General features: G+C 40.3%; 1 protein-coding gene across 7 annotated transcripts in view; it reads left to right on the top strand.

Moving 5' to 3' along the window:
* The window catches only part of PTPN3 (protein tyrosine phosphatase non-receptor type 3), a 283828-nt gene that overhangs the window by 206498 nt on the left and 58270 nt on the right, over positions 1-19060 (top strand). For all 7 annotated transcript variants that reach the window (XM_067569970.1, XM_067569975.1, XM_067569974.1 and 4 more), the window contains 6 exons: positions 3637-3660; positions 7356-7554; positions 9776-9853; positions 10847-10903; positions 15895-16051; positions 17568-17731. In XM_067569970.1, coding sequence (XP_067426071.1) covers positions 3637-3660; positions 7356-7554; positions 9776-9853; positions 10847-10903; positions 15895-16051; positions 17568-17731 — 679 coding nt within the window. The remainder of the gene's footprint in view (positions 1-3636; positions 3661-7355; positions 7555-9775; positions 9854-10846; positions 10904-15894; positions 16052-17567; positions 17732-19060) is intronic.

The raw sequence follows: 19060 nt of genomic DNA on the forward strand, positions 1-19060 counted from the left end.
AGAGAAAGTTGATGACAGAGCAGTTTTGGTAAAGTGTCCTTAACTCATAAATGCACTTCCCTGGATTCAGTGACATTCCAAACACACTACACAGCTCATCTGTTTTCCTTGGCTTATACCAGCGGTATGAGAAAATGGTTAGGTTTTTTCATTCTCTACAGCACCCACAGCATTTGAATAGTTACTTTCTATAAATTAAAAAAAATTCAAAGACAGCATGACTATTCTAACTTTGTTAGAAAAGAGAATATTTCATAGTTGCACATGAAGAACCATTGGGCTGACAATTAATACAAATAGAAAAGCATGTTCAGTCCACAGAGCAAGTAAACATGGTACCTTTCCCATAGTTAGATAGTACATAGAGAAGTATTGTCAGGAGTAAGTAATGCAAGGCAGCACTCTTAATCATCTCTGTGGTGAGGTTAGTTACCACTGGCCAAGAAGAGTGGTGTAGGATGGAAGGAAGAAATTGTGAATCAGTTTTAAAAAATGGGTATCTCCAGGTTTTCTAAATCAACACTTAACTTGCACCTTACCTTCTTGTTATCCTAATGGTTAAACATTTTTGTGCCTGATGTTTAAAAATTAAATGTTAGAAAAGCAAAAAGGGCTTGAGGTATTTATTCCAATTTTGTGATTCTATTTTGAGAAAATATCAAAGTTGATTTAAAGGACACCATAATGTGGTCACCATAACACTTTTCCTCCACAGTACTGGTCTGCTCTGTTCTCATAGTAATCAAGGAAGGGTATTCAGTTGCAAACAGGTTTCTTTTATATTTCAGAGGGTTAACCGTGTTAGTCTGTATACAGCAAAAACAACGAGAGTCCTGTGGCACTTTAAAGAATATTAAATTTGTTAGTCTTTAAAGTGCCACAGAATTCTCATTTTTTTATATTTCAGTAAGTAGTCTTCATGTTTACAAGAGCAGAGCAGTCTTTGGGGGGGAGGGGGATGTTCAGCATGTTTGCTTTCTAATGTTCAGAGGTTTGAGGCTTTGAAAAAAAATTGATTAAAGTGACTTAATGAAATAAAACTATTACGTCCTCTCCCATCCACCTTTTTTTTCCTTCACTCTTCAGTGAAGTGTGAGTATGGTGTAACCTTCTACACCTGAACTAATTTGTGACACCAATTTTTTAAAAAGAATTATTTTGGTATGGCACTTCACTTAATGTGAAAGCATTGATAGCTGATTTCCTTTTAAGTAAATTTTAAGATTATAGATGCTATGGATCTAGTTTGGGGCAATGTTTAATTATGGCTTTTTCTCCCAGATGCCATTATATAATATAGTTGATCTGCTTTAAATAATCAAATGCCGAAATTTTTTTTTCTGTTTAAAGTTTATTAACACTTCACATTCATTGTAGTATTTTCTACAATATCACTTAATTACTTCTAATTTAACCACCACCATTCAGATAATTTTTTAACTAACTGAAACACATGGGTCTATTTACACATGCTATTTCTAGAGGTAACAATTATTATATAAGTATGTAGATAGCTGTAGTCCCAAGAGCCACCATCTGCACAGTTGTAGATCAGAAAGACTTAGCCACTCTATTGTTAAATTTGTTTATAACACCAACAGCATTTTTGGAACCTTTCAGGGACAAAGCAAAAAATAATAATAGTCCCTGTCCTGAGGATCTTACAATCCAAGTTAGATATGGTGATGGGATGCAAGGAGATGACATCAGATAGAGGGAGGAGAGGGAGACTTACACAAAACAAAGTGACAAAATTGCTTGCAGGTGATATTTAATCAATTTAACTTAGTTTCTTAAGCAGGCAGGCAAAAAAAATCCTTGGAAGAGCCATGTGTTCACTGTGCCAGCTCCCTGAAACCAAAGCCCTTGAGGTTCTTAGCACCTGTCCAAAGAACTGATCATTTAGGACATTTGTTCCCAAACTGTGGTCAGCAGATTCTAGTGGCTTATAGGATAAAATACCTAAGCCACAAGCAGCAGCAGATATAAGTTGAAAGAGGACGTTGTAAGAGAAAGATCATCCTGTGGACTAAGTGATCTGCAGAAGACAATGTGGAGATCTACTTTCATAGAATCTCTCCTCCTCGCAGTAAGATTCACTATTCAATGAGACTGTAATGCCTAGAATATGGCCAGGGGTGGGGGGGTGGAGTGTCCAGTAGCGCTCCTTTCAGTGGTGATGTGCAGTTTCAGGTTGACACACCATTGAGATAAATGGAGCAATTTACACTTCCAGAAACGTTGTTTCAGGCTGTGCAATTATCTCTGTCCAATTTGTTTTTATGCTTGATTCGTATTACAAAAGGACTAGAAATGCAAATATTTGTTAAAATATTTTAAAAGGCTTATGTTCTGGAGCACAATTCTTCAGCAAATTCCATGGCAGCAAAATCACAAAGCACATGGGGCCTGGCCCATAACCTGGCCCAGCAGCATCTGCTGTTGCAGAAAATGACAAAACAACCAATCTTTTCATCTCTGGACCTTGATTTGGTAATCTGGCCCACTTAAGTAAAAACAACCTTGATAGACCAAATTGTGGTGGAAAACATTCAGGAAGAAAACTTTTTCCTGACTTTTTGAAGTAGGCAGTTACTTCTAGATCTGTATTCCAAATCATCTTCTAAGCTGCTGTGTTGGGGTTGGGAACCAGAGCCATCAAGGTCTTTGCCTCTTTATAGTTGGCTGGGGCTGTTGGTCTTGCTATGGAAAGCCCTATCGGTTCCTAGACTGTGGACCATGGACCACCAGTGATCTGTGGAGCAGTTGAAGGTCCACAGAGAGCTGGCTGGCGACGTGGTGCTGGCTTTCCTCCTTGTTTTCAGTTTCTCCATCACATTTAGAAAAGCTAAAAATACATTAAATACTTGCCTAGTCTTTTCCATTTAAGCAATTTCTGTAGTTGACACAGGGATTTTATGATTGCAGATAGGAGGGGAGGGATTTATGTAATCATGAACAGGAGTGGAGGTGTCCACAAATCAATATCTCTATTGAGATGTGGGAGCACATTTTCAAAAAGCTTGAGAAACCCCTGCTCTTCCTGCTCAAGCTGTTCTGTAATGAACATTGATTAACTTGCCTTTGCTCCCTGTGCTGTGTCGTATGCATGTGCATGCAGTTATGCTATTGTCTGAAGGCTTTCTCTGTAAACAGCTTTCTGCCTTGCATTGTGGGGACAAGGATAAGATGCTCTGCTAGTTGCAAGGGCTGTGACACTTTCATTTTTGTTTTCACTATGTGGTTTTGCAGTGTATCAGCAGTGCCTTCTGTAGTCTTTGTGGGCCATGTCAAAAAGCTCCATCTTGAGTGATGATAGGGAATATTTTATTAAAGTATCTGAATCCTGACACTGCCATACACCAATATGGTTTATGATTGCAGATAAATGTTTTTGTTAGCTGACCTTGTGCTAGACATGAAATGCTGGGGTTAGTTTCAGTATTCCTTGAGTAATCCACAAAATCTTTAATTATTTTGGGTTCAGGTTCTACTTCCTGTATAGAATTAAGTCCTTAAACTGCTATGAAATACAGCACTCGGGTCTTGAAATTGTTTTCTTAGATTAGAACTGTGGTGTATTTTGTTCCAGTTCTCTTGAGGATATTTACTTTGTTTGCTTATTGTTTTTGACAGGTCATCTGAACAAGAGTCACCAAAGTGAGTTTTCTTATAAATTCTGCTGTTTAAAATGGGATTTAAGATATGAACTAAAATTATGAATGAATGGGATCTTTGAAGCCTGTCTATTTAAATAATTAGAAGAATAATGTCATTTTATAGAGATCTTAAAAAAAAAACCCACCCAAACTAATCTTTAGGAATACGCTGAATTGTGACACGCCAGTAAACATCTAAATATCGTAATTTGCAAAAAGTCATTTCTTTAAATTGTTCTGTAGGACATATTGTAAAAGTTTAATTATGCTAAAATCTGGTGGTGATTTATCTGGTAATGATTTTTATAGAACCACAAAGCATTAAATTAAGCAGTTTGGAAATCACATTTATCTCTGGCACTGTGTTAACTTTTCCTGCACTGGGGAATGATGTTACAAGTGAAAGGTGAAAATTTACTGTATTCCTGATAGATTGTTAGTGTGATCCACTTACACATACAACTTAGTTAGCATCACAATACTGATTTATATTTGAGTCACAAAAATCTTGAGGTATACAATATTCATAACAGTAATTACTAGATAAACCAAAATCTTGACGGAACAGTTCCTATTTTATATGATGTGTGTGTATGTTTATATAGTTTAAAGCGTTTTCGGGGTATAATGAAGTACTCTCATGAAGAATAAGAACTACTGAAGACTGTGGAAAAGCTGAAAATTAAAGTATCTTTCTTGACCGGAATGTTCTATGACTGCTGTAAAAACACTCCATTCACGTTGCTGGTGCAAAGTAGTAAAATTAAATGCCCCCAAAACTTGGTTAATCACAGAGTTTAAAGGTTGCACAGTGGTAACTTGTGCCCTCCAAAACATTGAGTTCTGATACACTTGTACCTTGGAAAACTAGGAAATGAAGAAAAGAAAGAAGATAATACAAACTTAAACTTCTAAAAACCAGGAAATACATAGTTAACATACCCCCCACTCCTCAATGCAACCTTAATTCTGTCCTCTTCGAGCGATGCCCCAAGACACAGATAATATACATTTTAGCACTCTAGCCTTACAGATTTTACACAGCATTCTGGGAATAGAGCACCTAGCCACTATTGGACAAAGTCTAAAGCCTTCTCTTGCTAAGGCAAAACTCAGGTCTAGGTCAGGTGTAGCAAACAGGAGCTACTTACACCTGGCCTACACTCAAACACTGAGCATACTCCACACAAACTATCCCAGACTTTTTAAATATTACCACCCCTTCACGTGGCTCAGAGCATTCCTTCTGAGACATTACCTTCACTTACTCCTCACTTCATCTTAACATATGTGCAGCGTGCCTCAGATGGCACATGACTAGGATTCATCATCGAATTTGGTGCGTTGGTAGGATCATTAACTTTCCAGGTTTGGGCCGGGTACTGATAGGAAGTGTGATGTGAGCATTGATCCATGCCCCCTAATCCTCACTAAGCCCCAGAGACTACTGCCTTGTATGTCATTACACTGCTGATAAGAAGATCCCCCCCTGAGCATCTCTACTGATACAACCTCCAGAACACAGTGCTCAAGTGAAGAATATCTGATCCTTCAAAGTACGCATGTGCTCCTTCTTGCATTAATGTAACAGTTCTGCCAGTTTGCTCCAGTTAATCCCTCCATTGTTCAAAACGAGGTGTGAGGTAGGTGGAGTGTGTGTGTGGATAAATGCTGGAATTCAAATTTTTGCACACCTCCATAAATAGTGGCACATTCTCTTAGAACTTCTCTATGTCTATTTATTATTGCTCCCTTCCCCCCAATCCATTTCCAATGGCTGTTTCCAGCTGCAGAGAATAGAGTTAAGATTGCATTGTCGGGTGATGTGGATTTTAATGTAACTTTCTATGTTCTGGTTTTCAGAGGGTTGTTTGTGTTGCTTTAGTTCTTTGTGTCCTGGTTTTCAGAGGTTTGGGGGTCGCTGAATTCAACATTCTGGCATGGCAGAAGGCACTGATTGGCAACCATAGCTCTGCATTAATGCTGTTTTGATGGGGTTCATTTCCTTGTTGTCTTTTTTTTTTAAGAATAATTTCTAAGTATCGCTATGTTCCACAGCTCAATATTCTCTTTCTACTGCCTCTGGCTCCTTGGCATTGATTACCGTGGCCACAGAATGTACTGGCTGCGTGTTAGTCACTTCATTGCCCCTGCATCATCTCCTTGTCTTCTTTTTCTCTGCCTGTATCACAGCCTGATTTTCCTTCTTCAACCCACGTCCACAGAGGGAGGTGGGTGTTGGAATGAGACCCATAAACTATGGAGCTGGGGAAAGAATGAAGGAACCGTGCAAGGACTAGCATGGAGTCAGTGGAGAACGTTTTTTTGAAGACAGACATAGCGAGGGGGAAATGGATGAGAGAGGGTTTTGGGGGACACAGTTCAAAGCCCCCAGCATTCCATACTGCACAGCTTTCCTTAGCACCCCATTCTTTCCTGTACTGCTCCAACAGCCCTTTAATTTCTCCTAAATTCTTCCCCTCTGCTCAGAATCCCCCACCATTGGTCCAACACTGCTCCATCTCCTCAACGGTCACCTCATTATGCCCACGGCTGTGACCCCCACTTCTCTGAACCCCTCTCCTCCCTTACACACACTGACTGGTTCCACATCCTTTCCACTCCATGCCCCTGTTAAGCTAGGATAAGCCACAGGGAGATGGAAAGATGGTGGGGCTGTGAACAGTGCAGGCACCAGCTGGAGACAGGAAGAAGTAGGGGACTTGAGATGTGCAGAGTTCCTTACCTCATGCCTGGGCCTGGAATATGGGAAAGGAGCTCTACACATCCATCTGTAGTGTCGGAAGCTCAGAGAGGTGTGAACTAGCTCATTCATTTCGGTGAGATGGTCTGTGCTGAATGAAAACACCCCCTGGAGATGAATACAGCTAAAACAATAGTTTTGAGCATTGTGAGCTGTTCTGTTCATCTCAGTGGGTGTTCTCACCCCTGGATTCTGCTACTTTAGCACTTGTGGTCCTGTGCCGTACAGAGAGCATGCTTATTCCAGCTCCTTTCTTAAGTCTTGGCACGGCATACTTGTTCCATGCATACTTCCCAACTACTGTTTCAGGGCTGTGTACTGTGCCATTTTACTGAACATGATCATACACAGCTCCCCACCTGTCTTCAGTTTTAAAGGGGGAGCAGAAATAGGAACTATGGATGTGGGGAGTCTTCTGGGGTAGAGATGAAACCTCTACAAACTTTACCCTCAATAACTTTTTATGTATTGCTTCCCCAAAGGGACAGTGACTGCTGACCACCAGCTGAGATAAATACCAAGTGGCTGAGATCAGTTTAAGGAGGATTAGAGGCATAGTTTGAGCCCCAGATTTGCACAAAAAAGTTGGAAGAACCAGTTGATTTTGTAAACAAGTGTTGGGTTTTTCTGAGGGGCTGCTCATATCTCATGAATGCCTTATTCAAATGACCCCAAATTTGAACCAAATGACTCTATCCCCAACTCCCACAAGGCACAGCAAATGTGAAGATAATCCAGATTAAAAACATTGGTTTTAAAGTGCTCAGAATAGACTACTCTTAAATATAAAGTGACACTCAACCTTAACTGTAGCAGAGCTGGCACTCTGCTTATAATAAGTTGACATTACGTGTTTGTAATTACTACTGTATATTGAGTTTAAACCCAGGGATATCAGTACCTTTTTAAATGTACTTTTTCTTTTATTGAAGGAATGTATTGGAAAATAGTCCAACACAGAACTGTCTGACCGATACCTCACCTACTGCCTCGTCCCAGTCTCCCAATGGAGTTGGTAACGTTTCAGGCTCTTATCCATTAGATGGGGTGGACAAACAATTTTTAGAAACATATGACAATGTTACAAAAGGGAGCTTAACAGAAGATTCCAGTCAGTACTACTGTGATAAGGTAAGTTGTTTAACGAGATCGAATTAAACAAAAATGGAGAAGGCCTAGTATAAATGTGCTTCAAGTCTGAGATAAAGCATTCATAGGGTTACTCCAGCAATGTTAACTTGACTGTTGCACAATGCTTAATGGAATGCACTAATAAGATTAATTCTGGTTTATTAAGGTCTATGTTTACCAAAGAGGAAAACACTATGCAATGTGGCAGGGAAGCCTGCCAGCTCTGTGGATTTTCTGTAGGTTCCAAATTTTCAGACCCACCTAATCTCAGGTGAAAGCCCCATGTAGTTGTCTGCCCTTTGCCCTAGTTCCCCATCTCTGGAGGAAGAAAAGCCAGTCAGAGGTGTTACACGTGCTGATAGACAGCCCTGCCCCCTCAGCATATAAAGCAGACAACAGCTGCCCCCGTCTCTCTGGCTTATCTTGCCCACCAGTTTCTCTAGCCCCTTTTTCCCATCCACTCCTGAGGGGGCTGTTGGCCAGAGCCCCCCATCTCCCTGACCGCCACGAACTCCATTTTTATATTGACTATTTCCAAGCATTAAATCTAGCCCCAAAGCCCCCCTTATTGCTCCCCCTCCCCAGCCTCTAGGATCTGCCACGTCTAAACAACCTTCTCCTCCCCTCCTGTTGTCTTGAATGCTGCCCTCCACCCCTCTTCCCCTTATTTAGGGGAATGCCAAAATAAAGCACCTGTGGGAAGAAGGGTGGGGGAGAGGTGTATGGTGGAATAAAAATGTCTAGGGTGTGGCAGGGAATGCAAGGGTAGAGGGGACTATCTAGAATTAAACCCCTGATGGGGAGAGTGAAATGCTGTTGGGGGAGGATTAAATTGAAATGCTTCAGGGCAAAGGGGAATAATTGCAATGAAATGTTGTGGATGGTGGATAAAATGCCGTTTCTTGGGGTGAAGGAATGAAATGATGTGGGCAAGCAAGGAGGAGGAAAACTATCAAATCCTTGGATTTCCCATTCCATCTTTTTCCCCCCTTTCCTTGGCCTGCCTTTCTACATTTCTCTGATTGTGCATTTCTTTCCCTAGTTCTAAACAGTTTTATGTAAATATACTCAAATTTATGCAAATTATTCAGACAAATTTTGCATTTTCTCTGCCTTTTGCTGAGAAGATATTGGCAGTTCATTTAATACATTTTTAATAGTGTCTAAAATTAGCACCCTGCTCTTGCTGTCCTTAAAGGTTTAAATCCATAGCTGAATCAGTTACATGGATCGGTGCATTTAGAGCTGGTCAGAAAATGTACTCCGTCCTGCTGGTGATATCAACTTTTTGAATTGGAACAAAAAGATGAAATGTCTTGTGGAATGGAAATTCTGAAAAAAAAAGTATTCAGATACATAGAAATGTTTCATTTTGATAATGGTGAAACATTATATTATAATACATAATATAATATGAAAATCAAATACAAATTAAATGAGACAAGAAAGTTGAAATTAATCATTTAGATTTTTCCCATTAAAAAGTTTATCAACATGTTCCTACAAAATGTTTTGATTTCAGCAAAACATTTCAATTTCAGTGACACAGTTTTCTGATGGAAACTGTTCAGTGAGATATTTCAACCAGCTCTGTGTGTAACCATTACTTTCTAAGTTTTGCCCTTTAGGAGATGATAGTTTTGAAAAATCGAAACATGGTCCGCAAGCAATTTTCAAAGGCCAATAACTCAGTCTAGTCGCAGCTAAGTCTGCTGTGGATCCATAAAGCGAACGACCCCTCAGTGAAGGTTATTTCAATGCCAAATTTCATCTCTCAAGTTTCAGACACTCTGGCTTGTGGGATGCTTCAGATTCCCAATACACTTTTTTGTAAATGGAAAAGTTTATTTTTCACAGTCCTTGAAACCAGCAATGTCTAGCCTAGTTTTGTCCCAAACTTAACAAAAAGTCATCTTTGGCAAGGGGCCAGCCATTTAGGAAGTGACAATTTCTGAAACTTATGGACAACAGGCTTATGATCAAAACCATTATGCATCTTTAACTGTAGTAATCACTGCCACTTCCAGTATAATAAACAGGAATATACAAATAATTGTTTGTGTACTGTGTAATTCTAGCTCCTCTTCCTTTTTAACACACTGGTTTTTTTTCTTTTTCTGATATGAGTTAATCAATACAGAAAACACTGTGTTCTGTTTTTGCCATTTATTTTGTGTTAAGACATAGACAATTTAGAAGATTTTTTTTCAATGTGTTGCAGAATGAAGTAATTAACGGAGATTTGCTTTTGGTGCGAATCACTCCAGATGAAGATGGGAAATTTGGATTTAATCTGAAGGTAAAATGTGAGCCTTAAAATCTCATGAACATGAAATGTAGTTAAGTAACTAGTGTCTTACCTGATCAAATCAATATTGTTTTCCATTTCTAATGTCCATGTTTGCATCAAGGGTAAGAGATTGAGGGGGTGTGATGATCCTTTGCTGTCCTACAAGGATGTATTTTTTAAGTTACAAACCCTAGTCAAGATTTTTCAGAAACAGGTATTTAAGATTAAGTTCCTAAGTCACCTATATAGGTACCTAAATAATGACCTCATTCGCTAAAGGACGCATCCAGCTGCTCCCATTGTCTTTAATGGAAGTTGCTGTATTTCCAACACATTTGAAAAGCAGACAACTTATTCAGGTGCCTACAAGTGAACTAGGGAGCCTAACTTCAGGCACTCATTTTTGGGCAAACTAGGCCTTTATGTTTTAAAAGGAATAAAACGTATTAATGAAGTGTGTGCACTAGTGGTAAACCAATTATTGCAAAGGTGAAAACTAATAAATTAAGATATTGGGGGAGGGGGTGCGACAGCAGCTTCTTGTAATTTCTGATTAATGTCCACTTTAAGGCCCTGTTACACTGCCTGAATGTTGTAAAGTAGCTATAGTGAAAATGAGAATCAGGTTCTGGTTCTAGCATGTAATCCCTGTCGTTTATTCGTGGGCATTGTTAAGTTATGTTTCATTCATGAGTCCTGTGGGAGGCATGTTTTTATCTCCGTTAGACTACAGTGTCATAAAAATATAAAAGGGATAAAGAAGTGTAGTTGATTTGAGACTTGAAGTTTGATCCTGCAAGATGCTGAGTTCTCTAGTCCCAATTCAGCACAGCATTTAAGCATGCGTATTGGACACCATGCAGGATCAAGCCCATGACACAAAGTACAAAGCATAAATGTTATATTCTTATGGGGAAAAAATAGGCTATTTGTTGTATTATGTACTGCTTAAATTCATTCTAATGATATATTTATAGTCATTGTTTACTTAACCTCTTATAGGGTGGTGTTGATCAAAAAATGCCTTTAGTGGTGTCAAGAATAACTCCAGGATCATCTGTAAGTAAATCCTTATGTAGTTTCCAAGTGTCTGGCTTTGTAGCAAAGTTCATTTTTTTCAGTGTCTGTACACTTAGAATATCTCGTAACAGATAGCTGAAATGTCTTTTTTATGACTAGTATAATAGATACATCATCTAAATCAAATTTGGAAGGACAAATGCCATTTTGTTTTATGTTTTTATTTTGGGTGCATACTTCAAAGTTTATTTTCCAAACTTTTATAACAAACTGAGTTAAAATCAACTCTAATTTGATATGAATTCTGTGTGGTTTCTACGGCAGTCTGCATACTGCAGAAGTTTCAAAAAGAAAGGTTTCATTATAATTAGACCACAGAATAATGCAAGAATTCTCTAACTTTTTTGTAATGCAGACTAGATCATAAAAGAGAAATTGACTTGTGTCCCACAACCCACCCCATTCATGAATATATGGTCCACATTACCTATCTTTGCCATCGTGTAATATATGTGTGGCAGCTACAGCTTGCTTTTTTTCAGCTTGTATGGATAAGTAAAATTAAGAAATGTAATGAATTTGTAATTGTCTCAGTGAAATGTATGAACTGGAAACAGGTGCCAGCACCACATGGCCAGTTAGTGTTCTACCGACAGACCACCAACCAAGTGATCACGGGTCAGGAGCCTCTTATCCAGTACATTACATTTGTTTTCTGAAATAGAGATAACTTTATATGGCAACAGAAGGCCATATTTTCTGAAAGTATTGCAAGATTAATGTTGATCTTATTATTTTCCACAAAAAGTAAAGTGCATCAGTTCCTGGTTGTTTAATAAGATGATGTTGCTGACACTTGAATGTTCATTTTTAACGCGGTGTGCAAAGCATCTTTAGGCTATTTTGGCTACAAAACTAGAAATTCTTAATTTTATAATATTTTCATTCTTTTTGCTACTGCATTAATTTGTTCCAGAATTACTCATTATTGGTACATTTTACCTCTGAGGCTCTACATGATATATTCCTATGTTATCTTTCCAGATTGTGCAAGTCACTTTTTATCCTCTTCCCAAAAGAGATTCTGGAATTATTTGAAGAAATATATGCAAACAAATAAATCAGGTGTTTTCCATTCTAGATCCTAAAGTAATTGAAAATATAATTTAAAGTAACCTACCTCTAGGAGGAAAAATACTCTTCTGGGTATACCTGCGCATAGAGATTAGCTTTTGTGGCTCTCATGAAGGAAAATCCATCTAGCCACTTTGGCTGGCAGAGAATGCAAGATTGAAGAAATGGAACTATAGTTAAGTTTAGGTACTACAGTTTAGTTTAAAACTACTACATGTTAAAAAAGGTTAATGTCCTAACAGGATAATGAGGAAGCCATTACAACTGTAATTGGTTGAGCTTCAGTATGGGGAATGTTTAAGGCGAACAGTATGGGGAATTTTTAAAGCAAAGAATGGAATGCTTGGCGTAATACCAAACTTTGAGGGCTTAAATTGGATGAAAAGCCTTTAGCGCAGTTGTCTTGAAAAGTTGGATCTCTGAAAAAGGATATATATTAAAACTGCATTGAAAAGATTAATTCCTCTCCTAGGTACCTTTTTCTCTCTCAGAAATCTGGATTTCTTGGTAAGTGGCTGGCTAATGGCTAGCATTCTTGGTGACTGGTAGAGAAGACAGTCAACTTCCAGCCAAATTGTTAATCCATGTAAAATGTTAGTACCTCACAATCTGCTCTCCTTTCTTGTTCGCCTCACTTGACTAAGGCTGGGTCGACACTAAAAAGTTAGGTTGATCAAGCTACATCACTCAGGAGTGTGAAAAATCCTAATCCCCGAGCAACATCATTACGCCAACATAACCTCCAATGTAGACAGTGCCTCTCAGGGATGTGAATTAACTTCAGTGATGGGAGAACCTGTTCCATCGCTGTAGAGATTATCTACATTGAAGCACTACAGTGGCGTAGCTGCAGTGCTGTAGATGTGCCACTGCAGCATTTCTAGGAAAAATGTAGTATAAGAAAGATTTCAAGACCTTTCCCTTTGCATTCCTGATCAATCCTTGAGATTCCAAAAAACCTACTTGCTGCCGTGACATGTAACTTTTAAAAATATATGACCAATGGTAATATCACAAAGTAGTAAGACAAACATCCACAGCAATAGCATTCTGCAATCCTGCTTTCCAAAAATTTACATAGTACAGGGACTTTTCCAGGGAGCTATTAAAGCCTGGGAAGTCAAATAATGGCCACTATGTTGTGGCTGTCCTTTAGTATTTTTTTCTATGCCTTTTTTCCACTTCTTCATTCATCATTTGCTGTTCTTTCCATGTCAACTGTTTTCCCTCCTTCTTTTCTTTCTCTTTTTAATGTCTTCCTTTAAAAAAAAAAAAAAAAAGAGGGGGGGGGGGCACAAAATACCTACCCACACCCACCGTACTACGCATCTCCTTCTTTTTCCATGCTGAAACAGCAGCTTTTCCATTTTGCCTGTGTTCTCTCTTCCTTTTCACCATTTTCTTTCCCCATTATCTGATTGTTTCTCTTCCACTACCACCTGTTCTTCCCACAGGTTTCCCTCTTTTGTCTTTCTCTCCCTTCTGGGTCTGCCAGTATTCCAGTTTCTTCCCATCATCTCATGTTTGCCTGCAAATGCAGCATATCATTGGCCCACTTCCTCAGTCTTTCAGTTGTTCCCCACTCTGCCTGAAACATATAAACTAGGGCAGGCAGGAAAGTGCTAATCAGTACGACTTGTTCCCATTCCTATTTTTTGACAGCACAAACAACATTGGGTGAACAGATGTTGATTAGTGAAGCTCTGCAACACAAACGAGTTTTGATGCGGGGAGCAATTAAGAGTTGATGGAAAGGATGGGCAGATCTCTAGTGCATCTAGACTTCATTCAAGAGCACAGGTGAAAAAGAGAAGAAATTCCAAATCCCAGTGCCGATTCCAGTACAGGGAGGACTCTAGCAGATCTCCATGCCATCAGGGAGCATACACAGCATGCATGGCACACCTAAATACAACAGAGCACAGACAATCCAGGAAGTTTTTGGAGAGTGTTGTGGACAACTTCCTGGTGCAAGTGCTGGAGGAACCTACTAAGGGCCATGCTCCTCTTGACTTGCTGCTCACAAATGGGGAAGAACTGGTAGGGGAAGTAGAAGTGGGTGGTAACCTGCGCAGCAGTGACCATGAGATGGTAGAGTTCAGGATCCTGACAAAAGGAAGAAAGGAGAACAACAGAATACGGATCCTGGACTTCAGAAAAGCAGACTTTGACTCCCTCAGGGAGTTGATGGGCAGAATCCCCTGGGAGGCTAATATGAGGGGGAAAGGAGTCCAAGAGAGCTGGCTGTATTTTAAAGAGACCTTATTGAGGGCACAGGAACAAACCATCCTGATGTACAGAACAAATCGCAAATATGGCAGGCGACCAGCTTGTCTTAACAAAGACGTTTTTGGTGAGCTTAAACACAAAAAGGAAGCTTACGAGAAGTGGAAGCTTGGTCAGATGTCTAGGGAAGAGTATAAAAATACAGCCCAAGTATGCAGGAGTGAAATCAAGAAGGCCAAAGCACAACTGGAGTTGCAGATAGCAAGGGATGTGAAGGGTAACAAGAAGGGTTTCTCCAGTTATGTTAGCAACAAGAAGGGGGTCAGGGAAAGCATGGGCCCCTTACAGAATGGGAAAGGCAACCTAGTGACAGATGATGTGGAAAAAGCTGAAGTACTCAATGCTTTTTTTGCCTCTGTCTTCCCAGACAAGGTCAGCTCCCAGACTACTGCACTGGGTAGCACAGTGTGGGGAGGAGGTGAGCAGCCCTCTGTGCTGAAAGAACAGGTTCAAGACTATCTAGAAAGGCTGGACATGCATAAGTCCATGGGGCCGGATGCAATGTGTTCAAGGGTGCTGAGGGAGTTGGCTGATGTAATTTCAGAGCCATTGGCTATTATCTTCGAAAACTCTTGGCAATAGGGGGAGGTCCTGGATGATTGGAAAAAGGCAAATATAGTGCCCATCTTCAAAAAAGGGGAAGAAGGAGGATTTGGGGAACTACAGATTCATCATCCTCACCTCAGTCCCTGGAAAAATCGTGGAGCAGGTCCTCAAGGAATCCATTTTGAGGCACTTGGAAAAGAGGAAGGTTATCAGGAACAGGCAGGGGGTTGGACTAGATGACCCCCTGAGTTCCCTTCGAACTTTAATCTTCTATGATTCTATAAATCCTGCCACCCTCTGTAGCTGCAGAGGCAGGAACAGGAATTGCTCCTAAGTGTGGCACCTGTGAGTGGTGAGGTCAAAAGACCTGTCCATACCATCTTAGTTTGAAAATTGTTGAGGAGGGAGGCAGGAATAAAGCCGCTAACTCCCAGATAGCATTTGATCAGTTCTTCTCTGTGGAACAAGAAGAAGCTTGTGTGAATCTAACAAAAAGTGCATAAATCATCAGTTATGTTTATAGATCGGTAAAACCAATTATGTGTAATACCTGAGCAGCCCTCATATATGGTATTTAATATTAATCTTCAGTTTCTATATATGATGATGGAGCAAAGCTAACATGTTATAAAGCTTTTTTACTCATTAAATAAAAATTGAAACATGCTCCTACTCTTTGTTATTTTAATCACTCTGCTCTCTTTTACGTGTGTTAGAGATATATATCAAAATCTTCCTAAAAGTCTGTATTTCTGAAGATTGTAAAGCTCAGATGTGTAAAAAATATCGGGTTATGGCTAGTTGGTAAATATGGGTGCCAAAGTATTACAAACTTTTGCATAGCTGTTAATAGGCTGTGTGAACTGTTTCTTTCAACTTCATTGTGAAGCTACTGGAAGCTTTAGATCTGAATCCTCTGACATAGCTTCTGATACTGAGGGCAAAGCTTTGTGAGAAGAACAACTTCGTCTTTGCTTCATGTGGAGTTTAGTTCCCCTATTATTAGAAATGTTCTACTGAAGGTGTTGGATAAACTGAAATATTTTTCTTTGGTTGTGAAACAGGCTGATAAATGCATTCCAAAACTGAATGAAGGTGATCAGATAGTGTTAATCAATGGCCGAGACATCTCAGAGCATACTCATGACCAAGTGGTAATGTTTATAAAAGCCAGCAGAGAATTGCACACAAGAGAGCTTGCACTTCTGGTCAGGAGGAAAGGTAACTGCACTAAGGTTTTTAAATGTAAGTGAGACTGTCATGCCTCTAAATCAGTGGTTCCCAACCTTTTTGGATCAAGAGCCACAGATATCATTTTTACAACCTTGAAGGGCCACCAGTCTCCACCAGCAGCCCTCCGTTCCCCCACTGCAGCTGGACAGAAGGAGTTCAGCGAAGAGCTCGCTGTTCTCCCATCCCTCCTGGCTGCAGCAGGGAAACTACATGTGTATCCCTGTGCGCTCCACCTGGGTCCCTGGGCAGTGGCTCCCTTCTGCAGATGGGGACAGGAGATCAGTGCTCTCCTTCCTCTGGCTCCAGCAGGGACCCCAGCGCCTATGGACCCAGGCGGAGCGCTTTGACCTTCTACCTGCTGCAGCCAGGGGAAGGGGAGCCAGGGGAAGGGGAGTCTTGTAGCCCTGCGGCAACGTGCTCCTCCTGGGTCCATAGGCAGCTCTCTTTTGCAGCCAGTGGGAGGGGAGCGGCGGGCCACTTTGAAAGACCCTGCGGGCCACTTTTGACCCCTGGGCCACAAGTTGGAAACCACTGCTCTAAATTGTGTCTTTCCCCTTGCAATTTAATATATTCATAATCAAGAGTTATACTGTGAATGGGACTGTACTGAAATAGTGATAGCATTTGAGATCTTCTCTCTTCTTGATTACTAACACAAATGTTTGAGCCAATAGCTTTATAAATTGAAGTGAGGAGCACATCAACATAGAATACTGTTTTTTTGCATCACAGAACTGCAGTTTTGATGAGGTTTTAGTCAGAATGAAGAGTACTGAGCCAAGTAGGTGAATGTTCTGAGAATACTAATACAAATTTTAAATAAAGTTTTGCAGCAAGTTTCTGCTTTATTTTAATTTTTGGGACTGTACGAATAAACAGTTTATTGCACAAAAAACATTTTTGTAAACTTTTTAAAATACAGTACCATATTCTAAATCTTCAGTGCCAGATGTGCAAATAACACTAAATTCTCCCCAGAATATATATACGGTGAAAAAATTGTAATTTACAACAAAGCCAGGGAGCTCATTTTGTCATTCTTGAAATGGGCATATTTATACATTTTGTTCTAAATTTCAATAGGTGAAATTCATGAGCTTCTTCCTATGGTGATTGTTGATCTATTTGCCTACCCAACAGTTCATGCCATAGGGCTGCTGGTGTATCATTAAACTAAACTTTTCAAACCTGGATGCCTAAAGTTAGGCTCTTAAATCCATATTTTGGTACCTAAATCATTGGTCTAATTTTTCAAAGGTGTTGAATGCCTGCCACTCTTACTGATTTCTGCAGAGCTGGGGTTGCTCAGCATTTGTAAAATGGTGGCCAAATTTATTTCAATGCCTCAGATTGGGTTTAGTAGCCTAACTTGCAGCAATGAGGACTGAAAATGTTGTCCATGTTTGTACTCAAGTAGGTTTTAACATAAATGTAGTTGAAAACATAACTAAAGATTGCTAAAGGGTGCATGTAAAAAGTCTAAATTTACCTATGTGTCTTTCAGTTGTCAAACCTTTGGTTGAGACCAAGTCAGAAGATGAAGCAGATTCCCAGAATTTTCTAGAATCCATTCTTCCCACATGTTCAGAGTACTGTGACACACTAGAGGAGTCTATGGAACAATTGAAGAAAGGGCTGGAAAGTGGGACAGTACTGATTCAATTTGAGGTAGGTAACATTAAATTCACAGTTATCATCAATACCTCCAGTGGTTCTGACTAAGGAGTGGCTTCAAGGCATTTGGACATTTATCACGCCCATTTATAGAGCCCTGTGCGGATACACAAATGTGGATCCTCATCCAACCCAATCAGCTTACCTTCAACCACCATCCCGCAGTCTAGGTCATCTGCACCCGCAGCTCTGGGGCCCCCAGTCAGATGTTTGGAGGCCAGCCCCGTAACAGTATCCGCTGCTGATCAACTGTTTGGGGGCCAGCCCCTCCAGGCAGCTGCCCAACTGCTGATAGGTGGCCGGCAGGGGAGCCCTGAAGAACAGCTGAACGGCGTCCAGCAGGGGAGCCCTGCCAAAGAGCTGTTCTGTGGGGCTCTCCTGCCAGCCGCTAAACAGCTTTTCTGCGGGGCTCCCTTGCCGGCCACGAATCAATCAGCTGTTCCACAAGGCTCCGGCTCCTCTGCAAGCTGGCAGGGGAGCCCAGCCAAGCAGCTGATTCACGGCTCTCAGGGGAGCACCATGGAATAGCTGATCGGTGGCCAGCTCCCACCCCTATCTCAAAGATGGGGAAGCAGCCTTAAAGGCTATAAACTGCAGACAGCTTCTTCCCCACCTTTGAGATCAGCATCCAATTCTCCATCCACAGAAAAATGATTTGTGGATATCCGCAGGTTTGCAGGGTTCTATCCATTCAACCACATCTCAACAGGCTGAATATATCCCCGTCTCTCTTACTCTCACTCTAATACTCTCGACCGTTTTGGGGAAGAGTGAGTTATCAGTCTTGCACGAACACTGTTGAGAAAAATTGGTGTTTAAGGTTTTTAGTTCAACCACCAGAGTCCCCAAATTAATATAAATTTTATTATTTCTGTTCATTCCAAAAATAAAACTTTCTGACAGAAGTTCGACCAATCTACACTTGACAGGTTTTCCTGTGTCTCACAATGAAAATGCAGAATTATCTTTTATGAATGCAGGCAACAATTTGTCTCTTCCTGTTTCCCTACTTTCGCTGAGCCTTACATGGAGTAACAGCAGAAGCTTATTCTCTCCTGACCTTTTTCTCCTACAAATTTATATATTTCTGAGTTCTCATTCTGACTCTCTCACTGATTGCTTGTGTGACCAAGGACAAATCACTTGGTCACACTGTGCCTCAGTTCCCCATGTGTAAAATGGACATACTTCCATACCTCAGAGAGCTGTTGCGTGGAGAAATTCTTGTATGTATGTGATGTGCTCAGATATGTTGGCAGTGAGCATCATAAAAATCCCACAAATAAAATAAAGTTCAATATAGTTTATCAAATTAATTTATTC

This window comes from Emydura macquarii, unplaced genomic scaffold (assembly GCF_026122565.2).
Source record: "Emydura macquarii macquarii isolate MOO-44397 ecotype Brisbane River unplaced genomic scaffold, CSIRO-AGI_Emac_v2 contig_2975, whole genome shotgun sequence".
Lineage (NCBI taxonomy): Eukaryota > Metazoa > Chordata > Testudines > Chelidae > Emydura > Emydura macquarii.